This window comes from Perca flavescens, chromosome 4, assembly GCF_004354835.1.
Source record: "Perca flavescens isolate YP-PL-M2 chromosome 4, PFLA_1.0, whole genome shotgun sequence".
NCBI lineage: Eukaryota > Metazoa > Chordata > Actinopteri > Perciformes > Percidae > Perca > Perca flavescens.
The window spans coordinates 7,661,389-7,679,004 of NC_041334.1; the positions used below are offsets into that span (position 1 = coordinate 7,661,389).

Here is a 17,616-nt window from a genome sequence, read left to right on the forward strand (position 1 = left end):
ATTTCATTTTTAAAATAATGAATTTAAACCACTTCAAAGATTGATGCAAGCTGGATTTTGAAACAACAATAATTTCCTCTTTTTCTCCAGTCTCCCTTTGCGTTTCTGGATCAATATTGTGAAGAACCCTCAATTTATCTTTGATGTCCAGGCGTCAGACCACGTGGATGCAGTGCTTTCTGTCATTGCCCAAACCTTCATGGACTCCTGCACTATCGCTGAGCACAAGCTGGGACGGGTGAGGCTGGATGGGGGAGGAAGCCAGTAGAAGCTTCAGGCACATTAGAACTGATTCAAAAGACTTTACATTATATGTGTTTTGTTATTTTAAATAGTTGTGTGTGGTTTTTGGTATACAGTCACAATTGAAACTGAACACAAATGATGAAAGGCAAGAAGATGCTTCAAAGGGCTCTTAATGATGTTTCAGTTGCAGGTGGCGACTTTACAGCAGTCAGAAATAGAGTTGACATTCAGACAGCAGCCTCCTGTTCCTCCTTCTCTCTTTGCTTCTCATTCCCTCTTTTCTTTGTCAACAGGACTCTCCCATTAACAAGCTGCTGTATGCCCGAGACATCCCCCGCTACAAGCAGATGGTAGAACGGTTGGTTTGGATTAAAACTTATTCTAAAACAGCTCCTTGGCTAATATGACTAACAATTCACACCAAATATAATTTATGCATTTTGGAATTTAATTATTTAATTTAATTGCTCTGTAGTATAATAAATATAATGATTTTATCAAAAATTCAGTTTGGGTAAAAAAGAAAATGTTTGTAAAATTTCTTTTTTAGTATGAAATCAACTTTCATCAGCTTATTAAAACAACAATGTCTTTATTGAATTTCACTCACAAGATAATGTTATACTAACTCAAAAACTCACCAAAATTGGCGGTCGCATCAATCCTGGTGAAAATTTACATATTTTAAGGGTTTTGGGAATAGGCGCACAAAAATGGCTCGCTAGGGCCCCCTACAAAGTAAAAAAAAATTGAGGCCCTGCAGTATGTTTAATGTAGACTAAGAAACTTGGTAGACATATGTAGCATGTCAAGACGTACAAAAAAGCTCATTGAAGCCATACCCTAAACCCAACAGGAAGTCCGCCATTTTGAATTGAAAGTTCGAAATTAATGCGATTTTGGCCATTTCCACATGTTGTACTTTAACGAACTCCTCCTAGAGATTTCATCTGATCAATTTCAAATTTGGTCTGTACCATCTTAAGACGTTAAAGAGTTATTTTAAAAACAACTTTTCATCATAGGGCATGCCGTGGCGGGGTAGCCATTTTGTGCGTTTCGCCATTGAAACAGGAAGTGGGTTTAACTTGAGTGTACATTGTCCAATTAGCTCGAAACCTTTCAGGATTCATAAGAGTTCAACGCTGACGACAATTACATGCTGATATTGGCTCAAAGTCATAGTGCCCCCTAGTGGCAACAGGAAGTAGACCTAAAAGTCAAGGTGCTATACTTTAACAAACTCCTCCTAGAGATTTCATCCAATGGACATCAAATATGGTGTGTAACATCTCAACACCTTAAAGATCAAAAGTTATTAAAAGAAAAACTTTTCGTCAAACAGTATGGGCGTGGCAGCCATTTTGAGCATTTATCGATGAACAAAGAAGTTAATTTTTCTCAAATTTCTCAAGTTTGACAAGGGTTGAGGCCTGAGGACAAAATTTACTTTTGTCATAGTAACCCTGACGTGCGCAGAGGCGCGAGGGCCCGTCCAACGCTGCTTGCAGCTTTAATGTTATTATTATCATTATTGCAGGTACTATGCTGACATCCGGCAGACCATCTCAGCCAGTGACCAGGAGATGAACTCTGCTCTGGCTGAACTGTCCAGGGTGAGTGCAGCCAAACCTCAGAGCCCACAGTACAGAGACATGCAGGTACAGAGGTCCACATCTCACCTCAATGCTTTGTGTTTCAGAACTACTCTGGAGAGCTGAACTACCTGGTTGCACTGCACGAGCTTTACAAGTACATCAACAAATACTATGACCAGGTGTGTATATATCTCTCAGTCGGACTCAATAGTAGAGGTGTAACAGTATATCATGGTACAATATAAAGATGTGATGATGTGCAAGTTGTAAAATGGATCAAAAATATAAAATAATATTTAAAGTCTTTACACTAAATTAAGTCAGTATGAGATATCAAAAGTTACAACTTCCACCTGAATATGTAGATGAGGAGCTGCATGTAAGCTAGAAGCATTGTTTTATTTAAGAGAGAATTAAAAGTAGGTTCTTCTTCAGTCAGGTTTGTTCTTCTGACTTTGGTGGTATCAAACATTGTGACACTGTGGCAGACATTTAAAACATGTAATTGCAAAAGTCTTTGGTTGCCTTTTGTAATGTGACCGACCAATCATGAAGTTGTTTTCACAGCCAGGATGAATGTACAAATAATACTTATTCAGGGCTACAGACTAACTTTTTACACTTCAGTTAGGGGCACTGTAGCCCCTAACTGAAGATTTTAGGGGCGCACACCTTGAAGCCATGGAAGCATTTAAGGCCCATAACTAAATAAATAAATATATAAATAAATGTAGAATTATATAATTAAATGTTTGAATGTGTATATATTTATTTATACTTTTATATTTTATTTTTATATTTAAATTTATGGAAAGAAGGCGACAGGTCAGCGACAAGTCGGTTTTTAACAGGAGAACTGTCTTTTTTTTTTTATAAAAACATACATTTACTTTGAAATAGGCTATCGAAAACCAAAAACTATGGAGTATCTGCACTCGGGTGAGAATAGTTACACAGCAGCTATTCGGTTATTCTCTCCCATAGCAAATAAGTTTTTAGTTTTACTCTTAGTTAATGTGTTATTTTCGCAGTTTGGTTAGGTTTAGGAAAGAAAACTGTCTGAAAATAGCAGTGTTGTTTGCTTCTGTAGCCTAAATCAATTGCATATGCAAAAAAATGCAACGGGCCTACGGCGAAAAGTTAAGACCGACTCAACTTTTATGATCAATTTTGTATTATTTTTATATTTTGAACATACAACATACAGAACAAACAAGAACCAAAACCCTCGCCAACCCCCCACCCTCTGCGGTCTCGAGGAAAACAAAACAAACCAATATACAAGAAAACAAAAATCACAGCTTGCCTAGTCGCTCTCCTCTAATTCTTGAGGTGTTGAGTTCACCAGGGCCGATACCTGTGCTGCTACGTTTCTCCATAGGTCGATGGCTTGGCTTTGTTAATCCTTGCTGTAGAGAGCTCAAGCATAACTATGTCTAGGAAGTATGCCAACCACTGTTTTATACAAAGCGAGTGGGGGGGAGCCAGCATTGAGCTATCATCGGTTGAGCCGGCTAGCCAAATTTTCTTCTGTCTCCCAAGCAGGTGTAATTTAGAGTCGTCATTAAGTAACAAAACAATCGGGTCAGTAGGAATTTGACATCCTATCACATCACATATTATTGATTTTGTTTTATTCCAAAACTCATGCACCTGTTCACACTCCCAGACCATGTGCAGGAAGGTTCCAGTTTGTTCAGGTTGACAGAACGTGCAATAGGGAGTAGGAATGGCTTTAGAGACGTATCTCTTCTGAGGAGTCCAATATGTTCTATGGCATATGTTGAAGTGGATCTGCTGGGGATTTGGGTTCTTGGAACAGTGGGAAATCAGTTTAGCATAAATCCTGGACACCAATCCTCTCACAGGAAAATCAACAAACTATTTAATGACTAGGTGCACCTCAAGACTGTTTCCCCATGGCACTCCATAACATTTTGTCTCAGAAGCCTTTCCCCCTTCTGTCCTTAGATCCTCCGTTTGAATCAGAAAAAACAAACAACTACTACTTTTTTTTTGTCAGTTTTAAAAGATTAGTAATGGGGGTTTATGCGTTGTTGTTTTTTTAATCCTTCAGTACATTTCTGCTTACGGGAATGATGCAACTTATTTGTGTGTTTGTCACATCTCTTTTCCTCCTCTTAACCTCTCTCTCTCTCTCTCTCCACCCATCCTTGTGCCATCTTCTTCTCATCAGATCATCACAGCGCTGGAGGAGGACCCCACAGCCCAGAAGATGCAGCTCGGCTACAGACTGCAGCAGATCGCAGCCGCCGTGGAGAATAAAGTCACGGACTTGTGACAGAGGAAACACCCACCAGAGCTATGGCAAATCGAGGAGGCAAAGAATGGGACACTTAAACCCTGCAGGTTGAACTGAAAAGCAGAAAGCAACAGACAGACAAATTGGAAGACAGTACCAACCTTTGTTTAAGGAGGAAGGTTTGGAGTCAAGGAGCTGTGAGTTTTTGAAGAAACTTTTCAGAAGTATCGGAAGATTCAGCTTAGCATTGAAGTTCACATCCCAGCACCTTCAGTCCTTTGTTGGTGTTGGCTGAGGATGCATCAATGACTTTAGTCTGAGCTCTCTGTAGAAGCAGGCCACTGAACAAATCTGGACAAAGAAAGTGTAAGAGACACCAGTCAGTCCTGCTGTCCCTCTGTTAACTTTATAAAGAGACATTTAGAGGAAGAACATTGTGTTTTATCCTGGGTACAATATTTGCACACTCCACCAGCTAAATGCTGGTAAAATATGCAAGTGTCTGGGAGATTTGCTTTCTCACCAGCCAAAAAAACAATAGTAATCTATTGAGTGGCTGGTAAAATTTGAACATTCACTAGCCATTTGGATGGTGGACAAAAAAGTTAATTTTGCACCCTGGTTTCATCGCTACAGAACAGTGCTGGACTTAAAACTTAACAATCTTATAAAGCAGCTGTTCCATAGTCAGCTGATCTGACTAAAGACTGATTACATTTTCCCTTGAGTGAATTTTTAAAGCGGTATCTTTTATGTCTTGTGTGCTTTTCGCTGCTGTCTAGTCAATAGTTGTGTGTGTGTGTGTTCCATTTTGCCCTGGTTGTCAATCTACATCTTGTATTGTCACATTTCTGGTTTCTAGTAAAAAGTATTGAAGTAAGTGGTTATTATATTTTAGATTTTAAGACAGCAGTATTCACAAAACAGCGATCTGAAATGTCTCTGAATGTTTAAGAATGAAACCCCTTTACACAAAGCCAATTGCTAAGAGTTTAATAAGTCACTGCCACTCTCTACCTCAGCCTACTGTGCTGCATCAGATACTCTTCTATTTTTTCAGTGTTGTTCACGCAACACTACTATGTACAAGTTAACCAGCTACAACTACCAATACAGCAGCACAGCAAGATCTGGCCTAACTCCAGCTGGACTCAATTGCAGCAGTACAAACACACATTTTCTTTCCTGTGTGTGATTGGAAATCAAAGCATGCTTGTTTGAGCATTTTAAGGTACTTAAACCCCAACTGAGTGACAGTTTACTTTTTAGTTTTTATTTCTTGCTTTTAAACTTATTCATGCAGATTCAAGTCATGGGAAAGATGTTAGAGGAAAAGAAAAACTCCTTCCATAAAAAAAACTCCATGAAGTGGATTCTTAGTGTGCACCACAGTGTTTTATTGTGTAAGTCAGTCATATGTCTATTTTGTACATTTTTAACATTCCTTTTGGGATCAATACAAGGTAATCATGGTTCACCTTGGTCCACTACAAGCCGAGGTGATGGTACATGTTTTTTGGTATCGACATCATGGTTGGTATACAGTTGTATTGAACACAAGGTGGCATTGCTTCATGTGCTGAAGGAATGTATGACATTTTATTGCATTGATTATACTACTACTGGTTCAGAAGGTATATTTGATCTTGTGACACTGTTCTGATTTCATTTAGAGCACAGAGACCTTATATACATGAGCTCATGTTTGCTGATGTTGTTCTCATTTAAGGGTGGAGTCTCTGATTTTAATCCAATACACTTTTTGTCAAATTCAGCGAATATCTCCTCAGTCTGTTTGCTGTCCGTCCATACACAGTCCTGCTCTGTGAATGGGAAACGAGCAAAACACTTTTCTGTTGGTGCTGGTGCACAGGACGTGGGAAAGGTCATGATGTATAAAGAGAAAGGTAGTGATGGTAAATCTGGCACATGAAGGAGCACTGATGGGAGTGGGTTATTTGTTTGGGTGTTGAGTTAAAAAATAAACGTCTTTCTCCAGAAACAAAGACTCCACATTTAAATGACAAAGACTGAGATGGCTTCCTAGGGGTTAGTAGGGCTGGGTATGGTTGGACATTTGTTGATTCTGTTCCTCCTGTCAAACTGTTTCCCTTTTTTTTAAGATTATGTTGTTGGGCATTTTCAGCCTTTATTTGGATAGGACAGCAGAAGACATGAAAGGGGAGAGAGAGGTCGGAGTCGAACCCGGGCCCGCTGTGTCGAGGAGTAAACCTCTATATATGGGCGCCTGCTCTACCAACTGAGTTATCCGAGCGCCCAAACTCGGTTTCCCTTTTTAAATAGTGTCCCCCATAGCACTGCCCTCTGTGGTTAGGGCTTGATTTCTGTTAATATTTAGGTTATGGCTAGGCACTGCAGAGATAACTGGGGAAACCCAGATCCACAAAGATACTTGCCAACTTTGATACTTGAGTTCGTCAATACTCAAGTCAGTGCTTTAGACACAGTGTAGTCTCTACTTTAAAAGTAATGAGGTTTTATACCCAGCCCTAGTCAACAGTGACCAAAAAAGATGAGTGTTGAATAGTGTCAGCTGAGCCTAATGCCTAATACGTGTCGTTCCCAGGTCCAGGCTCAGTATTTCAGAATGTAGCCCGTAGGTTTATTACTACATTACCTAACACATACAAGCAACTAATGACTCATACGAACAGATGGTTTGTTCTGTCAGACACTGTCAGTTTAGATAGTGGTGAAAGCTCAGTGATGATAAAGACAAGCCATTTGAGGGAAAACTATAACTGTTATTAGGCTGTATAAATTTGGCAATGTAGAGCAGGCTCTGCAAGGAGCAGTTTTAAGGGTGTTTCTTATTCTTATTTTGTGTGTTAATATCTTGTACATATTGATTTAAAATGTAACTGTAGTGGTTTTACCTGTTTAATAAGAGAATTGATGCAAATTATCACAGATGCTGATGTATAAAAGTATTCTTAAAATTATTTGTTGTTTTTCTTTTGAAACACTCACTTGAATCCCTCAAGATGTTCATATGTAAGTGCGTGACTGTATCAGGGCTGCAGGGCTGCAGTAATAACGGACAGGATGCCTCTAATGGTGAATTATCCGGGGCCAGATCTGGTACTATGCATGTTCATGATGCCGGGATCACCAAGGAGATCAGGAGGCAGAGTCAATACCTGTTTAACAAATATATGGAATTATCGTTACTAAACTGCAACAATATAAAAGCATAAATACATTCTCACCTGTTCAGAGGTTCAAAATATTCAAAGGGATTATCATTGTGGGTTTAAGTAAAATAAAATGTCATAAAATTTACGTTACAATGACATTACAAAAACAGCTTAATTTTCAATAGCTGGCATTCATCTTGTCACACTTGTAACAGCGGTAACTGGGACACAGTGGTGGAATGTAACTAAGTACATTTACATTTTACACATTTTTTCTTTTCCTGCCACTTTCTACTTCTACTCCATTACATTTCAGAGAGAAATATTGTACTTTTTACTCCACTACATTCATCTGACAGCTTTAATTACTAGTTACTTTGCAAATTAAGAGATTTACACACAAAACACATGTCGTTTTTTATTTTTTATAAATGAAACTAGACAATATAACGGCCTACAAGTCCAGCTGAAATGATTAGACCATTAAACACAGAACTGTTGGGATCGTTTCCAGTTTCTAAAATGTGAGGATTTTTCTGCATTGAGTACTTTTACTTTTAAGTACATTTTCCTGATGACCTGCCTACTTACTTACTTTTACTTAAGTAACATTTTCAATGCAGGACTTTTACATGTAACAAGAGTATTTTTATAGTGTGTTTTCAGTACTTTTACTTAAGAAAGGGATCTTAATACTTCTTAGACCACTGCGTGGGGCACATGTGAATCATGCACCCGCATCATCATCATCATCACTCAAGTCACCACATATCACCAGAACATCTGTAACACCACACTCGACAAGAGGCAGCATCCTGTGCCAACAATCAGAAGGGTCCAAAATGGAGTAACGTTAACGCTGAAGACAGTTACACTTAATGTAATTTCCCGTTCACACAGAAATTGTTCCGTTGCAGGTGAAAACTAATACTTCTAGAAATCGCGTCGTTTTGCGCAGAAGAACAGGTAACTAACTACCATGTATAAATATGTGTATGAGTTACTGCAGGCAAGCTGCTGGACTGAAGCTAACGTTAGTGCAGTTAGCAGTAGCGGCTAATGTTAGCTACCTTTGTACCAACAGCTGTTTAGCAAGGAAGGATGTCCTAACGTTAATCAACTGTCAAGAAAGCATTAGCTTTAAGCATCGTAGTGCAGTTATTTGTATTTTCACTGAAATAGTTTAGCTAGTCTAAACGAAAGCTAACGTTGCTAGCTGCTTTGTATTAGATGCTAATTTCAATGGTGTGTAACGTTAGCCATTTGTGTGTGTGTGTGTGTGTGTGTGTGTGTGTGGGGGGGGCTGGATAGCTAGCTAGCTAGTTAGCTAACGTGTGTAGTAAGCTAACATCTGTCAACTGGAACTAACGTTAGCTAGCATAACGTTGTGTTTATACAGCTAGCTAGCTATCTCAGGACGTGTTTTTACACTTTGTGGCCGTATGTTAGGGGTATCTTTAGTTCACTTCATATTTCCTTCTCGTATATTAAGAGAGCGTCATATCACACTTTCTTAAATCTTTAATACGGCCTTGCTCGGTAAAGTAACGTTACCCTAACTACGACGTTTTTCGAAATTATTCAATTCATATATAGGTTAAAACACAATGGGGCAGTTTAATAGTAACGTTCGATATGCATGTGTATTTCAAGGCTGCAGGCTTCAGTTTATTCTATTGTCTTGTGTTTGTGTAAGCCATGATCCACCCATCCATATGTACAAATAATCCTGTATGCATGCAGAAAATTGTGAGCTGTTTAATGAGAGCTTGAGGAATAAATCCGAATATGCTTTAAATGTCTCTCTAAACTGCACACAGTCATTGATATGAAAAAATATCAATTGTGGACCCGAGGTATATTTGACATTTTTAGTCTAAGATGGTCAATTTAGTTGACAATAGTATCCTATTTCACGTGGGTTAGTGCTGAGCAGGATGTTCAGTGTTACTGTTTTCCTATTACAGTCAAGAATGGAGCCATCAGAGCAGTCAGGCCCAGACTCCGGTTCTCAGGATGTCAACCCTGTTTTTCTGCAGCAGCTCAGAGAGCTGGACATCCCAGAGGAGGCAGCCAAACAGGTGGGACAGTACACTCAGGGTGCGCAGCTGCTTTTAACATGTAGGCCATATTTACATAAACATTCAATAATTTGTATGAATGGAAATATAGCATTCTCCCATTGCTGACCTCCAATGATCCATACTATATAATGTGAACACTGCATTACTTGACTGCTTTCATGCTAAACATTCCTCACTGCTGTTAGAATATTATCTCATTATCAAATTAATTTGAATAGCATACTTTAATAGCTGGAGCATACGAAAAGATACAACTTTACTATCAGTTAACATTAAAATTAATTTTGCGTTCCCGATCAGCAGCTCTGCTCAAAAGAAAAGTACTCACAAAGTTAGACAACAATTACACAATTAGTACAAAAGATGAAAACACATCAACAGCCATAACAAAGAAACATGTGTGATATCATGTGGTCCAGATTAGAGCTGGGCGATTTGTTTCCCTAAAAAAATGTGCGATTTGTTTTTAATAAAAAACTTGATTTTCGATTCGATCCCCCCCTCCATTTAAAACAAAATAAGTGCGAACTGTAAATATATTTATATTTTAAAAATATATATTTATTGTATTTAATTAAAGTGCATCAACATAAACAAAATTGCAAAGGCAAACCCTTTCTCTAACTGAAAAGTCACTGTGCAGTGTGCAACAAAGATTGTTAAACATTCAAATTATTTATACTGTATTTGGATTAAAAAAAAATATGAATCGATTTGACCTACCAACTCGATTTTTAAATCAAATCGATTTTTTTTAAATCAAATCGATTTTTTTTCCCAGCCCTAGTCCAGATTAACAACAGAGCTACGTGTTGAAATCGACCGGAATTCTCCTTTAATGTTAAGAATAAGGACTTATTTGATTTATTGTGGTTACATCCAACAATAGTTGAATATCCCAAATAATAATTCAGTTTTAATTGAGCAGTGTGAATAAACAAATTGTGAAAAATGAGATTTTACTGAATATATGTATTGCTTAGTTAATTGTTTGTCAGCCAAAATAAATGGAACACACTATTATTTGTTCTCTGACTCTTTTCATTGTTTCTCATCACTTCAGGCACTTCTACACACTAGGAACGTTTCTGCCGAGGAAGCGGCAATGTACTACTTCAACAAGCTGGAGAATGAGGTGCCCATAAGCTAGCCTTAGTCCCCACAGGTACACATTGGTACATTAGACCTTGTGGAGTTTGTCCAAAGCCAAATCTCAGTGTCTCTTTTTGTATGCTCTTACCCCTTTAGGAGGAGGGAGACGATGACCTCATGTTCAAGATGGTATTGGTGGTGAACATGGACCTTGCCATGGGTGTTGGAAAGGTAAGTTTAGCGGTGCCAATGTGTACTGTGTGGGATATATGCTGTGTTAAATTACACAAGCCATCCTAAAGAAAGTGTCGTAATATTTAACAGCTCAGTCATGGTTTGCTTCTCCACTGGCAAAAAAATGAAGGAAGGACTTTTCAGCCAAGCTAACTTTTAGGTTCTTACTCCTATATTTAATCAATCTACTTTTACAGTGACGTAAAGCCGCTATGTGTTCTTTTATTTCACAAAGCATGTCTTTAATTTGCATTAGTCTGGAATTTCCCACGTTCTTTCAATAATTATTGCCTACCAGCTCTGTGCTCTTTACTATGCAAATATGAGTTGCACTAAAAATATTTCATGTATATAATTTGTTCATAGTGTTTTTAGGTTGATTCTAATAGAAATGAAATGTTTTTTGTGCAGTTATCTTTTCAGTGTGTAACTTTATTTGAACTTGGTCAGAAACATCACCTATAGGCCTTTTTCAGTACGGCTGAAAACTCCGACAGATTCTCGTAGGTGTGAGCTCAGTGCTATGTGTTTGTGCAGGTTGCAGCCCAAGTTGGTCATGCTGCTGTGGGTTTATACCAGGCTCTACAGGAAAAAAACAGCTGGAGGGAGATGGCCTGGAAATGGGACCACAGTGGGTAAGGCCTGTACAGTATGTAGGTAAAGAGGGGATGCACTGAACAGTTGTGCATTTGTTGTATAGCTCTGTATCTGTATGTAACAACCACTCACTTTGTGATGATGTCAGTTCATTAGCAGTGCCTTAAAATGAATTTACTTGTTTTACACTGAATATCTACTAATTTTAAGATTATGTAAATCATTGTTAATTCACTTTTAGTGACCATACATTTAACAAAAAATAATTAAAGCAAAACATGAGTTGCAAGCAATGAACTTTGAAATTTAGCAATTTAAAAACGATTAACATTAATAATCTCAAAAAGCCCTAACAATGCCATTCATTTAACTTTTACTGTACATATATCTTTTACATTTGATATTTTCCTAAAAAAAACATGGTAAAAATATATCATGGAAAGTTACAGTGTCCATATCTAAAGCTCTGCAACCTTCAAGGTTCATTTATTGTAATTGTAGAACACTAACCTGACCCGCCAGATGGTTTGTTACACAGAACTTTTTGAGAAGCTGCCATTGGAAACTGGAAAAGGGCAGGCACTTTAACAGAAAATACCTGTTTACCTATTTTTGGCATAAAAAAAAATTCAAGCCTGACAGGGGAATCCCTGTACAGTTATAGAGGAAAGACTTAAGCGTGATAGATGGTTGTGCGGAGGCTCCACTCCGCACAAGTTTTCGCCGCAACTTACGTTAAGTGGCCTGAAGTTTATACCTGTGTGTTGGTGTGTGCGTCGATCTCTTTAAGAGAATAGCAGGCCAGGCATGTGTGTGTGCACCCGTGGGGAGTGTGTGGTAGAGCGAGTGACATGATTAGCTTCAGAGAGAGTAGCGACTCAAAAGACATAGTGAGAGAAACAAATTTTCTCCCCTGTGCTTTCTGACCATGGTGGGAAATCTGTAGCACGAAGTTAACTTTGTCCTTGATTTCATGTTGTTTATGGAGAAGGAGAACCAGGAAATGAGTAGTGGGAAATTCAACGCTACAAAGCCACGGCCAAGCCACGTGCGTTGCCACGACGTGTAGTTAAATTTTTCGAGGGGTGCACATAGAGGTGTTGAAATTAATCAAATAATCGATGTTGCCGCTAACGGACTAGCAAAAGTTGGAGCTAACGGCGGAGAGTTGCTGTTTCGGAGGACGCTGATTTTGGACCGGAGAGGACGACACCGTGTTTCCCTGCTGAAGAAGACTTTGCCGTAGCTGGTGACTGGTTTTTGTTTTCGTGTTTGAGCTGTGTTTCTTGGACTAACCGCTAACTGTAAGTTGGATTTCTGTGTGTTTGCTTCACTGAAGATAACGTCCACATGAGCCCGCAACTTTTTTCTTTTTTTTCCCTCTCGGCGTGGGTGTGTGTAAGGGTGGGTAGGTGTGAGTTAACACAGTGGTTTAATATGGTTTGAGTAAGTTTTACATTGAAACTGCTGTAAGGAGGAATCATTTTGTGTAGCTGGAGTGTTTTAAGTGGAAACTGGTAAAGGGGTAGTTGTGTGTAATATCATTTGAAGAAATATTGCAGTTAGCATATTTGAAGGGTGTGATTTGTGTTATGTTTTTTTGTTGTTGTTATTCAATCGGCTAAATGTTATTTATACATTTAAGTTATTGTTCAGTAAACAGTACCTTTTTTGTTAAAGAGTTGTCTGGGGTCAGTTATTCCAATACAGCACAATAGATTTGCTGGTTAAAAGTAGGGTGGTAATAATCCAAAAATAGGTAAACCTTCGTGGTAGCTACCTTAAAGAAATTAACCCAAACACTTCATCATTCCAGTCTGAAGTTACGTATTGCAGCTGGGGCATTGCACTTGATAATGCAAGTTTGTCAAGTCAAATATCCTATATGGCTTTAATAGAAAAATGTATTGTGATGCATCGAGATATCGAATCGCTGACCTGATAATCGTAATCGAATTGGGAGATCAGTGAAGATTTGCACCTCTAAGTGCACGTTAGGCTACGGCGTAGGGTCCGTGTCTCTTAGCCATGGCGTAGATTTAACGCAGAAGCATAAATCACGCTTAACCTAACGAAAAGTAAGGCATAGAGATTGTATGAATATACAGAGCTAAAAGCTCGTCCATGTTCTCCCATCCATATAAGACCCCCGCTTTCCAATTTGTTTGTTTTTTTTGGGATCAATTTTTATATTTTTTTAGCACCATTTACCATACGGACATACAAAACAATACGTGCAAGGTAATGTCAAGTGGTGCAGAGAACAGATGAACAAAAATTTAACAAGAACAAAAACCCTCTCCCACCCCCGACCCTCTGCGGTCTCGAGGAAAAAAAAAAAAAACAACAGAAATCCCACCTTGCCTAGTCGCTCTCCTCTAGTTCTTGTGGCGTTGAGGTCATTAGGACTGATATTTGTGCTGCTGCTCTTTCCCATAGACTGGTAGTTGATGGTTTGGCTTTGTTAATCCTTGCTGTAGAGAGGTCAGGCATAACTATCTCTAGGAAATATGCTAACCACTGTTTTATACAAAGTGAGTGGGGGGATCATTTCTTGGTTCAATTTGTTGTAATTTTGACAAAGGTCTTATTCTGAACAGTTGTACGTTAGCAGATCGCTACCTACTGTACCGGAGGAAGAGTGACTCCCTTTATTTTTTCCCCATACTTCCCCGCTCATGTACACACAGGGAGAACTGGTATAACCCGGTTATTCACTTTTTTTGCATGTAAACGCACTGACTGATACAGAGTCCGCCTCCCCTCGTCCCACCGGAGTCCTGCGCTCTGTCAGTACATAAGATGCCGATCTGGGATGCCACGATGAAGCCAGGTCTCTTCGAGATGTGGGCACAACAGTCTCCTATCGCCTGTTGCTGGGCCAGCCTGGCAACATCACAGTTCATTTAGCAGGAGCAAGCATGTTCTACTGCCGCTGTTTGCAGAAAACCAAAATCTTACTCCATTCATGCTCCAGTTCCTGAAATGTTGACCCTTGTCACCCTTTAGTCTTTTGAATTAAAAAATGCAATCCTTTAACTGTGTCAGGATAGCTGTGTAACTTTTTCTTTTTTCTTTTCCAATCATGTTGTGGCATTTTTCTGGGCTCTCCACACTGGGTTCTGTCATTGTTTGTAGAAATGCAGTCAAGTGTGTTATTGCTGACATTGTTGCTACATCTTTTGCTAGCATTTATAATATTGTTTAATAATGAATTCAATTCTAATGATGAAAAATAAATGTGCATGGTGTTGATACAGAGCCAAGAAGGTGGTGGTCCAGGGCACCAATGTGGCTCATCTACTGGAACTGCAGGCCCTGGCCATGAGCCTCAGCCTGCCCAATTACCTGGTCCAGGATGTAGGGCTTACCCAGGTGAGTGGAACAGACCATTTTCAGATTATTTTGTGTGTAAATATCTTTTGGAGGCACCAGTAGTTATTCCCAAAATATTGTATTGATTATTGGTACTAATAGATTTGGTAAAAAAATGTTATGCTGTTTTTGGTACCTGCTCGACTCGCCTTTTTTGCCTTTCCATTATGAAAAAAAGTCCCTGGTACCTGCCAACAGGTACTTTTTTTTTTTAGTATCCCCTCCATAAAGTTTCCAAGCGAGCTGAGGTGATACCGACGTGAAAATTTGCAGACTACTAATTGGTCAGAGAGAATCGTCACTAATCACTGTGTTGTCATTGCTAGAGACAGACTGGGGTGTCTTGAACAAACCGGCCATTTTTAAATAGTTTAGCCAGCTGTGTTTTTTTTTGCTGCCTCCAGCTTCTGGCTGTGGCAACAGCCACATGCTGAGAATCAAAAACAACACACCTTTCGACGTTCTGTGTGTGTCGCGTTAGAAACGGTAGTTTCCTGCGCCATTGCTAAAACAACCAGCCACGCTCGCCTCACGCATGAGGCGGTACTAAATCTGCAATGGAAAAAGGAGGACGGGGAACCGCGGTTGAGATCCATTTGAACGTGCAACGCTTCTGTCGCGCCGCGCTCCACTCTATTCCTGTGGGTGATGTCAAGTGACTGCAACAGGCCTGCAAAGCATTCCGGGAAGGCGGCATTGCATTGGAAAAAATGCTGTGTGTCAAAAAGCTGGCCGATGCCCAGCTTTATGCAAAGGAATCCGTTGAACGTGACGCGACTATCCAATAGAAGTAGACGAAAATCTTTCAAACTAACCTTTGTTGATCTGAAATGAAGACCTATTCAGCAACTGCATGGCCTAATTCTCGCTTAAAATGTTTTCAGAAACACGTTTCAGTGAACTATTTTTGTAAAATACGAGATCGTATTCTCAACGAGCTGCCATGACACTCTGTTAAAATTCTCGAGTAGCCAGATCCACGTCACGCGTTTGTCCAATCAGCTGCTGGTCAGGGGTGTGGAGCATCAACCATGGCTGTATGACGTCGCGACACCACGCTTCAGTCGTGTCGGACAAATGGATCTGTACCGTAAGCGCCATTAGTCAGTGTTGCCCATTAACTTGACATTTGAGTTTTAGCACAAAACTAACCTCACTTGTCTTTGGCAGGTGGAGGCTGGGTCCCGCACTGTGCTAGCCATCATGGGGGAGGAAGAGATGGTGAACAATGTCACTGGGAGTCTGAAGCTGCTCTGAGGGGCTCATTCTCACTGTGGGGGAGGCATAGCTTTGCAGTGCCACAGTGCATCCAGCAGAGGGCAGCATTTCCCAGCGGCAGGGAGAGTCTTGGCATGCAAGTGTGTAACAACCTTTAAAAAAAAAAGGCTTAAAGAATGAGGGAAAACAAGACATGTCCCAACACCAGAAAACACCCTCAGCCATTTATTTCCCTTTCATTCTTTGTCTGAGCCGCTTAATCGGCCGTTAAGAGCAGGAGAGAAGAGCCGGTTATTCACAGGGAAATGAGGCGAAGGCAGTTGAATTTTCTTTTTCTGGTGACCTTTCTCTTTTCCAAACAGGCTATCTACTTAGAAGATAGTCACATTCGAATCTTAATCCATTTTCAAACACATCTAGTCTGTTGTCCAGTGTCAGATATGGCAAAGTAAAATCAAGCATTTTTGATCTTTGACCAATATTGTAATTGTGCTTATTCAAGGGGCAATGTGCTGTGGACTAATACATAATGTAATTATAATTATACCCATAGCAGATGTATGTCTGTGTTGGATTCTCTACTCCTGAGTGTAGGGTAACTTATTAACTGATAATATATGAACACTCATTTTTGACGTTTAAATAATTTGTGTCTGTCTGCAACTATTCTCCCAAAGATCCCTATCCTATAGAACCAATAATATTACTCATTATTAATAAATGGCTATATTTTGTAAATGCCTGTTGGGGGCCATATACTGTATAATCTGTGGTGTGCCATCCTAAACAGTATGCACAGTTACTGAAATGTGTTGTATTGTTTTTTCTTTGTGCAAAAATAAGAAAATACTTATTTACTAATTTTTGGATGTATTAGTAGAATTTGATGGTGGACGAGAGGTCCTGTGGAGCCAAAATGTTAAATAGTAAAGATCTGTGCTGGGCCTAACTTTATGCACTCTGACTGCCTATGGTGGATAGTTTACACTAAGGAAGTTCAATTTACAGCTTGACAGAACAGATAATTGTGCATATATGACGATTATTGTAGACTTGGTGACTAATAGTCTTAATACACAAAGAATGATGTGTATGTTCTCAGTAACATTTGTGGGCATGAGCTGACACTCGCAAAATTCTTAGGTTAATGTCAAAGATTTTATTTGTAACAGAAAACTTTAAAAAAAATTGCAGTGGCATGCATGCAATATGAAATGTACATTTTAACAGACAGTTGGAATCCCAAAGTTATGTCAACTTTAGTAACATGTCCACACTTTGATACCTCCTATGTTATACAGTCATTTGTGTGAATGCTCCAAACTATGGAGACCATTAAAATGTCTCCAGATTAAGTAACAAGCAGCTTGAATTGTGTTTTACCTTACAGACTCAAACATACACACTGCATATAAAAGAGATTTGCTGGAGCTGTGGCAGTGAAAGCAGTGTGGGGGAGGGTTGAACAGCCATATTGCAGTGCTTGGTTTGGACTGAACATATGACATTGCTTTTTCACCGCAGTTACAATGGCAGTATTGTGAAATATGGCCACTGCCTATCATGGGAGGCTGGCTGAGAAACGTATCAACTGTCTTTCAATTATTAACATCATGATGTTTTGTCAAAGTATTCTAGTGGTCAAGTTTATAAAGGGCAACATCACGAGAAGACAAAAAGGACGGGAAAGCGCTATTCTAAGAACTTATTTATATACTAGTGAAATTATGAGTAACATCAAACATAAAGAA

General features: G+C 39.3%; 2 protein-coding genes across 2 annotated transcripts in view; both read left to right on the top strand.

The window, feature by feature from the left end:
• Positions 1-7,070, top strand: part of plxnb1b (plexin b1b) — a 184,043-nt gene extending 176,973 nt beyond the window's left edge. Inside the window, 5 exon segments of the mRNA XM_028576526.1 lie at positions 91-238; positions 540-604; positions 1,787-1,862; positions 1,949-2,023; positions 4,042-7,070. Of these exon segments, the coding sequence (XP_028432327.1) occupies positions 91-238; positions 540-604; positions 1,787-1,862; positions 1,949-2,023; positions 4,042-4,146 (469 nt within the window). The 3' untranslated portion in view covers positions 4,147-7,070.
• Positions 7,071-7,999: 929 nt separating this feature from the next.
• On the top strand, positions 8,000-17,227 carry LOC114554584 (probable peptidyl-tRNA hydrolase 2). The gene is made up of 7 exons (XM_028576508.1): positions 8,000-8,231; positions 9,233-9,346; positions 10,413-10,484; positions 10,598-10,672; positions 11,213-11,310; positions 14,533-14,647; positions 15,818-17,227. The coding sequence occupies exons 2-7, from the start codon at positions 9,239-9,241 to the stop codon at positions 15,902-15,904; spliced, it is 555 nt and encodes a 184-aa protein (XP_028432309.1). The 5' UTR covers positions 8,000-8,231; positions 9,233-9,238; the 3' UTR covers positions 15,905-17,227.
• The last annotated feature ends 389 nt before the right edge of the window (positions 17,228-17,616 follow it).